This window comes from Impatiens glandulifera, chromosome 1 (assembly GCF_907164915.1).
Source record: "Impatiens glandulifera chromosome 1, dImpGla2.1, whole genome shotgun sequence".
NCBI classification, from domain to species: Eukaryota; Viridiplantae; Streptophyta; class Magnoliopsida; order Ericales; family Balsaminaceae; genus Impatiens; species Impatiens glandulifera.
In genome coordinates this window covers 53,085,829-53,096,312 of record NC_061862.1, presented here as the reverse complement: position 1 = coordinate 53,096,312, position 10,484 = coordinate 53,085,829, and the positions used below count along the sequence as shown (strand labels likewise).

The 10,484-nt window shown below is 44.5% G+C and overlaps 2 protein-coding genes across 2 annotated transcripts; both read left to right on the top strand.

Moving 5' to 3' along the window:
* The first annotated feature begins 897 nt into the window (after positions 1-897).
* On the top strand, positions 898-4,724 carry LOC124928009. Its single transcript, XM_047468531.1, has 9 exons — positions 898-1,029; positions 1,234-1,322; positions 1,434-1,703; positions 1,812-2,134; positions 2,601-2,878; positions 3,365-3,391; positions 3,453-3,569; positions 3,615-3,812; positions 4,626-4,724. The coding sequence occupies exons 1-9, from the start codon at positions 898-900 to the stop codon at positions 4,722-4,724; spliced, it is 1,533 nt and encodes a 510-aa protein (XP_047324487.1).
* Positions 4,725-9,513: 4,789 nt separating this feature from the next.
* LOC124928002 (glycine-rich cell wall structural protein 1-like) lies at positions 9,514-10,098 on the top strand. The gene is made up of 2 exons (XM_047468521.1): positions 9,514-9,746; positions 9,837-10,098. The coding sequence occupies exons 1-2, from the start codon at positions 9,514-9,516 to the stop codon at positions 10,096-10,098; spliced, it is 495 nt and encodes a 164-aa protein (XP_047324477.1).
* Positions 10,099-10,484: the final 386 nt, after the last annotated feature.

The window sequence follows — 10,484 nt, the reverse complement described above, 5'->3', positions numbered from 1 at the left end:
CGAACAAATTCTCATACACACATAATACGATCGAAAAACGGGAAAAGAAATGCAGGCGTTTGGAGAATCGAACTCCTGAACCCGGAGCTAGATTAAGCCAAGCGCTTTGGGCCTACTAAGCCTTCTCCGCGTCCCCTACCTTATGTTGAGCCTCCCAAAGCCACTATAACCTCTAACATAAGGAAATTTGATCAAATGACCCTCAAAAATTCTTAAAAACAACCTCAATATATTCATTTTTTATTTTTAACCTTATTTTAAAAAAAATTCCATTTTTACCCTTATTAACCTTTTTTTTTTCTTCCTTTTCCTTTTCCTTTTCCCTCCATTTCCCTTTCTTCCCATTTTTTCCCCTCTTCCCATCCCCGTCGTTTGCTCTCCCCGCCGGTTGCTCTCCCCCTCTGACTCCCACGCCGTCACGAAGGTTCCAGCCCCAGCCGACGATCGCCTAGCATACCCCACAATCGTCGGACGCATACCGCGAGCCCGCCTAGCTTTTCCAGGCCAAACGCTGACTCCCGACGTTTGCCAAGCCCCGGAGACGCTCATCCCGACGTTCGCCCAGTAACTAAGGTTAGTATTGCTTAGTTATTTCTATTCCCCGATGCTTAGTTAGTTTTACTCTCCGTTTTTTGCATGTTGAGTATGAAGTTTTATGGATTTAGGGTTTTAGTTTAGGATTTAGGCTTTAGTTAGGGTTTAGGCTTGAAATGCTTAATTAGTTCTATTGTTTTGGCCTTTTGAAATGCTTTTATCCGAGAAATGTAGTTTAATCTGAATGGGGCGTGGGTTGGCGTGGATCGTGGGGGTTGTGCGTGGGGCGTGTGGTAGTGCGTCGATCGTGGGGTGGGGCATGGAAGTTGAGCGTGGGGTAGTGCGTCGATCGTGGGGTAAGGCATGGAAGTTGAGTGTGGGGTAGTGCGCCGATCGTGGGGTGAGGCGTGGAGCGTGGGCTTGTGCGTGGGAGTTGAGCGTGGGGTTGTGCGTGGGGCGTGGGGGCTGAGCATGGGGCTGTGCGTGGGGCGTAGGGTAGTGCGTGGAGCGTGGTCTTGGGCGTGGGACGTGGTCTTGGGCGTGGGACGTGGTCTTGGGCGTGGGGCGTGGGGGTGGTGCGTGGGCTTGGGCGTGGGGCGTGGAGGTGGTGCGTGGTGCGTGGCTTCAATTATTAATATGTTTTTACTATTTTTGATCCACCAAACATTGTTTATATGATTTTACTGACTGTTTTTGCAGATGGCACCAAACAAAACCATTATTAATGATTTTAATGGCCGTGTTTCATGGAAATCCACTAGCCCCAGCTTGACAAAGATAAAGGAGAGGTTTACTCACCATGATTTTTTGGATAGGGCTTTGTAGACCCAATTCTAGTATATATTCAAAGCCCCGACATTATATTTTTCAGGAACCATACTCCATCAGATGTTTATCAGAAAAATCAGCTCAAATTCGAAGGAGATAAGATTCTTGGTCAATGGTAAGGAGGTCTGCTGGGGTATGAAGGATTATGCATTGGTGACAGGCCTCAACTTTGGCAGATTTCCTTTAGTGGAGGAGAAGAAGGTTGAAGAATGTTCACCCTTTGTCCTCAAATATTTTAAGGGTAAAAATGATGTTAGACTGAAAGAGCTTGAAGATATTTTCGTCGGATGCTCTGATAAGGAGGATTCATGGAAGATGGGGCTCATATTTCTCATTTACCAGTATCTGTTCGCATCTGATAATAGGAGAAAGATAAGTTTCAGAATCTTTCACATGGTGGAAGACATGGAGATGTTCCTCTAATTTCCATGGGGAAAGGTGTCCTTCAGAGCAACCCTACAGGGTATTGACAAAGATATAAAACACCTTCGTGGGTTATATCTCGCCAAGAAGAAAACCTGGGAAAAGAAAAGCATATGTGATGTCGCTTATACTTTACATGGGTTCGCACTAGCATTCCAAGTGTGGACCTATGAGCTTATCAATACATTCGTCCCCAAAGTTGCTGAAAAGACACTGGAAGATGATCCTACAAGCCCAAGGATAGTGTTCTATAAATCTTTTAGGAGTTATACCCTACTAGAGTATCCACAGCCATCCAGAAATGCAATGTTCGAAGAAAAATTGATGAGTCTACGGAGGAGAAGCGGAAGTACTCTAGGGACGACTTTGAAGATATGATAGGAAACATTTATGATGAATTCTTTGAATTTGATGGGAGGAAGAGAAAGATTGAAGTATGTGAAGAAGATGAACAACATGAAAGGACTCCCAAACCGCCGGCCAAGAAGATGAAACTAGCCTAGACAGCTCCTAAGCTCCCTGAAGTGAATGATGAAACTAGCCAAGACAGCTCTCAGCAAATCCCTTCTACGACGACTCCTCAAACTGATGAAGACAATTCTACATCTTGTGCACCCAATCTAGTTTCTCAAGTCCATACTGATGCCAAACTTGATGAGCTGACAAAGGATATAAATGAGATTAAAATTGAAATCAAGCTCATAAAGGAGAATCAACAACTTATAATCACATTATTGGGGGAATTAAAGGAACAAAAGAATAGTGGAGGAGAAGAAAAAGAAGAGGCAGGTACTGTTGCACTTGATACTGAGAAGAGGAGAAGACGAAGAGGAAGAATAATGATGTTGCACTTGATAATGAGAAGAGGACGACGAAGAGGAAGAATGATGATGTTGATAATGAGAATAGGACGAAGAGGAAGAATGATGAGGTGATGAACTCTAAGAGGAAGAATGACGAGGAGATGAAGAAGAGTAAGCAGGATGATGTTGATGAGATTAAGATAAAGATGAATGAGAGGAAGGAGAGGCGAGAGAGGATGACGAACTTGGCCAAGAAGAGGAAGGCTGATGAGTTGGCCGAGAAGAGAGAGGTTGATGAGTTGGTCGAGAAGAGGGAGTTGGCCAAGAAGAGGGACTTGTCCAAGAAGAGGAAGTAGAAAAAGGTATAATTGCACACCCCCACGCACTACCCCACACACACACATGACCCCATGCATAACACTTGCACTCCACGCACTACCCCATGCCCCACGCACTACCCCACGCACACCCCACGCACAACCCCCACCCCCACGCCCCACGCACAACCCCCACCCCCACGCCCCACGCACAACCCCCACGCCCCACGCACAACCCCACGCTCCACGCACAACCCCACACCCCACGCACAACCCCCACGCCCCATGCACAACCCCCACGCACTTACTCCACGCACAACCCCACGCACTTACTCCACGCACACCCCACGCACAACGCCCAAGCCCACGCACAACCCCACGCACTCACCCCACTCCCCACGCACCACACTTACACCTCGTAAAATGTATATTAATCTCATTTTATTTTTGATTGTGCAGGTGGAAAAGGAGGAGGAGGAAGACGAGGTATAGTTGCGCACCACGCCCCACACACAATGTATATTAATCTGATGTTTTGATTGTGCAGGATGATGATTCGCCCTCCACGCCACAAGTATCTCGCAAATTGAATTTTGATCACCCAGAGGAGAAGAATGATGATTCGCTTCCTACGCCGCCCCAATCCTCTCGCAAATTGAAGGAGGTGAAGGTGGAGAAGAATAAGGAGGAGACGGGAAAAAATAAGTAGGTTGAGGTGGAGGCTGAGAAGGAGGTGGAGGTGGAGGTGGAGGCGGAGAAGAATAAGGAGGCTGAGGTGGAGGCGGAGAAGAATAAAGAGGCTGAGGTGGAGGTGGAGGCTGAGAAGAAGGTGGAGGAAGAGAAGGAGAAGAATGTGGAGGTGGAGACTGAGAATGAGGAGAAGGTGGAGATGGAGAAGAAGGTGGAGGTGGAGAAGAAGAAGGAGGAGGAGGTGGAGGTGGAGAAGAAGAAGGAGGAGGTGGAGGTGGAGGAGGAGATTGTGAAGAAGAAGAAGAAGAAGAAGGAGAACAATAATGAGGATGTGAATGAGGTGAAAGAAATAACTCCATCAAAATTTGTTAATAAAATATTTCGGAGAAAGAAGTCGAAACAATTGGGGACTACACCGACCCTGGTGGAAAAGGGTTTAAACTCAATGATCCAGTTATTGTTAATTCTATGTTACGAATTGACAAGGAAAAAATGAAGGATTTGAGGAAATAGTTGAAGAGTATTGATAAAGATTTCAAGGATTTGACTATTTCCTCAGTAGATCGTGATTTATTTAACAGATTGCTCACGCCTCAAAAATGGTTACACGATCAAGTAAGTATTTTTGTCTTTATTTTTGGTCATTATTTTTGTACAACCCCCACGCACCAGCCCACGCACAAGCCCACGCACAACCCCCATGCCCCACGCTCAACCCCCACGCCCCACACCCAAACCCCACGATCCACGCCCAGCCCAACGCACTACCCCACGCCCCATGCTCAACCCCACGCACCACGCACTACCTCATGCCCACGCACCAAGCACAACCCCACGCCCCACGAACAACCCCACGCCCCATGCACAACTCCACCCACAACCACCACGCACAACCACCATGCACCACGCACAACCCCACGCCCCATGCCCAAGCCCCACGCACAACCACCACGCACCACGCACCACCCACGTCTAAGCCCACGCACAACCAACCATATTGCTCTTGCTTAATCAATAATTTTTTTCGCAGGAGATAGATGTAATCATTTACATAATAAAACGAAGGGTTGCGCTGTTTCCTAAGACATATCCAAAGAATTTCTCAATTGCTGACTCTCATCTCTCTTAGAAGTTCGCAAAGCGCTATGATACGTTTGCCTAGAATCCTGTGGAGGTGGAGGCTGAGAAGGAGAAGAAGGTGGAGGTGGAGAAGAAGGTGGAGGTGGAGAAGAAGGTGGAGGTGGAGGTGGAGAAGAAGAAGAAGGAGAAGGTGGAGGTGGAGAAGAAGAAGGAGGAGGTGGAGGTGGAGGAGGAGATTGTGTAGGAGAAGAAGAAGAAAGAGAACAATAAGGAGGATGTGAATGAGGTGAAAGAAATGACTTCGTCAAAATTTGTTAATAAAATATTTCGGAGAAAGAAGTCGAAACAATTGGGGACTACATCGACCCTGGTGGGAAAGGGTTTAAACTCAATGATCCGGTTACGGTTAATTCTATGTTACAAATTGATGAGGAAAAAATGAAGGATTTGAGGAAATGGTTGAAGAGTAATGATGAAGATTTCAAGGATTTGACTATTTCCTCAGTAGATCGTGATTTATTTAACAGATTGCTCACGCCTCAAAAATGGTTACACGATCATGTAAGTATTTTTGTCTTTATTTTTGGTCATTATTTTTGTACAACCCCCACGCACAAGCCCACGCACAACCCCCATGCCTCACGCTCAACCCCCACACCCCACGCCCAAGCCCCACGATCCACGCCCAACCCCACGCACTACCCCAAGCCCCACGCTCAACCCCATGCACCACGCACTACCTCATTCCCCACGCTCAACCCATGCACCAAGCACAACACCACGCCCCACGAACAACCCCACGCCCCACGAACAACCCCACGCACAACTCCACGCACAACCACCACGCACCACCCACAACCACCACGCACAACCACCACGCACAACCACCACGCACAACCACCATGCACCACGCACAACCCCACGCCCCATGCCCAAGCCCCACACACAACCACCACGCACCACGTACAACCACCACGCACCACCCACGACCAAGCCCACGCACAACCACCCATATTGCTCTTGCTTAATCAATATTTTTTTTCGCAGGAGATAGATGTAATCATTTACATAATAAAACGAGGGGTTGCGCTGTTCCCTAAGACATATCCAAAGAATTTCTCAATTGCTAACTCTCATCTCTCTTAGAAGTTCGCAAAGCGCTATGATACGTTTGCCCAGAATCCTATAGGCTACAAGTTCGACGATTTTATGGATTATTTATTTGGTGATGAACATCACTTTATGTATCCTTGGAATCTTGTTGATATGATATATGCACCTATGAACCTGAACTAAAAGCACTGGGTCCTGTGTCAGATTCATCTACAAGATTGGTGTATATTCGTATATGACTACGAATAGAAAATCTTCACAAAGGATGTATATGACGACTTCATGAAACCGATGTGTGAAATGATGCCATACTTGCTTGAACAGGGGTTCACCCTTGCCGATAAGGACAGGTTTCCGCAGTTCAAATTGGAGAAGATGTCGTATTCTATAATATCACACCCAACAGTCCCAAAGACATCTAAAACTGGGGACTGTGATATTTTTACAATTATGCATTTGGAATACCTTACTGCCTCATTGGATATATCAAAAGTGGTCTCCAAACAAATGACTTTTTGGAGAAAGAAATGGGGCAGTAAGGTTATTCCACCAAATTGTAAACCCCTAATATAAATTGAATAGATATATATTTTTGTTGGATTCAAGTTTCATTCTTAAATTAGTTAATTATTGTTGTCTTTGTTGGCTTCAAATGACTGAGATTTTCCAAGAATAATATGTATAACTAAACCTTAAATTTATTCCAAAAATAATATGTAAACGACCCATGCCCAAGACCCACGTCCCACGCTCAACCCCCACGCCCCACGTCCAAGCCCACGCACCACCCACGCTCAACCCCCACGCCCTACGCCCATGACCCACGCCCCTCGCCCAAGCACACGCCCCTCACCCAAGCCCACGCCCCACGCCCCACGCTCAACCCCCACGCCCCACACTCTACACAATACCACACGCCCCTCGCCCAAGCCCATGCCCCACACTCTACACAAGTCCTACGCCCCACGCTCAAGGCCACGACCCACGCCCCACCACCCACGCTCAACCCCCACGCCCAAGCCCCACGCTAACACCTGCACACATGAAGACAAGACATGCACATATATAAAACCAACACATGCACATACATGACAGATATTAAAAAATAAACACATGCACATATATTAAACCACCACCTACATATATATATAAAACATCATTTTAATGAAAATCCCACATAATATATGAAAATCCCACCACCTACAAGTGCCAAAACATACAATTTAACCAAAAGAAATGTTGTCTAGAGAATGTGGCAAAGATGAGGATGGTGAAGGTTGGGCCAACTATGACGGTTGTGAAGGCTGTGACACTTATTGTCTTGAAGTAAATGGTGCAGGCACCACTACTTTACATGTTGCCCTGTTATGGCCTCAACCGCCACATGAGTTACACCATCTTTGTTCCTTACGAGGCTCACCTTGTGATGGTCTACGCTTTGTTGTTGTCCGACCCTTCTTAACTTTGATGGGGGGTTTAAGGCAAACTCGTTCCTTGATATTTTCTAGATTATCCCCAAAACCTTCATTGCAAACTGGATAACATGTATCTACATATTCCATGCACCATGCTTCAGTTGTGAAAAACCTGAAAATAAAAAAATATTTAAGTTATATAAATTCAATCTTAGAATTAAACAATGCAATCATTCTCTAACCTTGAGCAGTACTCATATGGAATAGTTTTCCGGGAACGGGCGGCAGCAAGGGAATGTTTACAAGGAAGACTAGATATATCAAATACCCTACAAGTACAAGTTTGAGTTTGGAAATCAACTTGAAAATCATGTTCACCGTCATTCACATGAAACTCGAATATGTTAAGCGGATTAACGTTGTAGAATCTGGCCTTCTCGGCTTGTTCACGTAAGAACTTTTCATAATATTGAGATAAATGTTCTGTGTGGTTGGAAGCTTTTTCTCTTCTATTATGAAACCATTCTTATAGTGTCAATCGTAAATACTCAGTCAATATTGATATGGGATATTTCCTAGCATTTCTGCACTAACTATTAAAGCTCTCAGCGTAATTGCTTTTCATTTGATTGTATCGAAAACCAGGAAAAAAGGCATGACTCCATCTCTCCACTCCTATCTGTTCCAGATAGGCAGCAATCCGAGGGTCATTAGTCTTGATCTTGTCAAAATGGTGATGGAACTGTGACACTGTGTATGCGCGTGAAGCCATATCAAACTCATTGTGGCAGTTATCGATTTTAAATTTGGTCATAATATTCATTTTGATGTGGTATGTGCATGCAACGTGATGTGCCTCTGGAAAAACAACGGACAAGACATTGGCAATACTTTGGTGTCTATCAGATACGAAGACGAGATCCAGGACTACTCCAATTGTCACTTTTAATTGTTGCATGAAATATGTCCAAGAGTTATTATTCTCTGAATCAACGATGCCAAAAGCAATGGGAAATAGTTGTTCATTCGCATCCAATGCAATCGCAACCAATAGTTGACCTCCAATCTTGTGTTTAAGAAAACTGGCGTCGACGCACAATACTGGACGACAATACCTGAAACCTTTAATTGAGCAGCCGAGGGACATGAACATATACCTGAAATGGCCATGCTCATCCGTTTGAATGTTAGTTATGGTACCTGGGTTATTCTTCGCCAACATGAACAGGTATGATGGAAATTTTCCATATGATTCCTCTACTGTTCCTCGCACCGCCATTAAGGCTGTTCCCTATACCTCCAAGCCTTATTATAGGTCAGCTTAAACTCATAATTTGTCTACATGTCTTCCATTATTTTCTTAGGCATGTGGTCATGATGATGGTCCATGTACTTACGTTTGATGCACTCCACAATTACCCATGAGGGTGCTTGTCTCACATTCTCTTGCCTTGTCAAAATTGAGCATGAGTGTTCATTTACTAATTTTCGAATCTCAAACATCAGCTGGAATTTTCCTTCCACAGCACGCAATCTCCACTTGTAGTCCTCATTCACACATTTCACAAACCAAATATCTTTTGTTGACTTTTCAACTTTGAATTCAAAATGATTAGCCATTGCATATCTATGCACCCTCAATTGAAGTTTTTTTTTGTTCTCAAAAAACGTACCCACTTACAATCTGTTTTCAAGGGTTAATTGAGCATGTGTTTCAACCTGGATTGGTTCAAATGAATCAAGTAACTCAATATGGTTGGATGTTTTCCTCATAGGGGAAGTGATGATTGCTGGTCGGGGTGAAAGAGTAGGGGTACTAACAACCAATTCACTCGGACGCAAACATGGGACTTGTTGTTCTTCATCTTCTGCACAGTGTATATCATTTTGACTTTGTAAGACATCATGCTCAAATATAGGGAATTCAGGAGCCTCCTCTCTTTGGATTTCATTAGTTGGGTGTGAAGGTAGTGACTTCTCTAATAAAGAGACACACAAAGGAGTGCGAAGCTCGTGTGGTGAAGTCGAAATTTCTTTTACATAAAACATCACATCTCCATCATATCGGATAGCAGCAGGAGGAGCTCTTTTAAAAGCCAAATTATACTTCACTTTCAACATTAAATCATATCTCACCTACTAATGAACTTAAGTAAAAAATACTAACACCGTCATCATCTTTCCTCCACTCTCCATCATATAGGACAAAACAGTTAACAAATAAATTGGGATCTGCAATTGATACAAATTTAAATGTTAGTGTAGTAAACAAAACTTGGGAAATTCATTAAACAACGTGGTGCGTGGGTCATGGGGCGTCGGGCATGGGGTCTTGGGCGTGGGGCGTGGGTGGTGCGTGGGGGTGCGTGGAGCGTGGGCTTGGGCGTGGGTGGGGCGTGGAGCGTGGGGCATGAGGTTGGGCGTGGGGATGGGCGTGGGTTGGCATGGAGCGTGGATGGTGCGTGGGGCGTGGGCTTGGGCGTGGCTGGTGCGTGGGGCATGGGCTTGGGCATGGGTGGGGGCGTGGATCGTGGGACGCAACAGTGAGGTAGTGAGTAACATACCCATTTCGACACATCATTTCAAACATACCCATTTTGACACAAGATTTCAAACATACCATTTTGACACAGTATTTCAAACGGGAACGGTAATGAAAGAAATGAACATACCCATTTTGATGCTGGTCGGTCGGGTCTACACGGCGATGCAATTGGGTCTCCGGCGTTGCAGGTTGGTCTCGCCGTCGGTGGCGTTGGAGATGAGAGGCGGTGGCAGTTGGTGGTCGGTGGCTGGCAGTTGGGAGAAGAGGAGTGGTGGGGTCGCGGGGTAAAGGAAAAGGAGAAGAGAAGAAGGGGATTGGGTTTGGGAAATGTGAGGGGGGACCATCCGTGAAGAGGGAAAGAAAGAAAAATTAAATAAATAAATAAATAAAGGTTAGTAAGGGTAAAAATGGAAAAAATTTTAAAAAAAGGTTAAAAATAAAAAAATGAATATATTGAGGTTGTTTTGGAAATGACCCTCTTTTGAGGGTCATTTAATCAAATTTCCCCTAACATAGGTCCTATTTGCTTAACCGTTATTTTTTAAATCATTTTTTTTATATTTGAAGGCTTAAACGATTTTATTAAATTAAAAATATATATATAAAAAACAATTTTTAATATTTTTTAACATTTTTGCAGGTTGTCTCAATTTTAGGACCGGTTTAAAATATATTCTCTATTTTCTCTTATTTTATGAGGTTTATAATTTTAATCATTTTCATCTGTATTTAATTT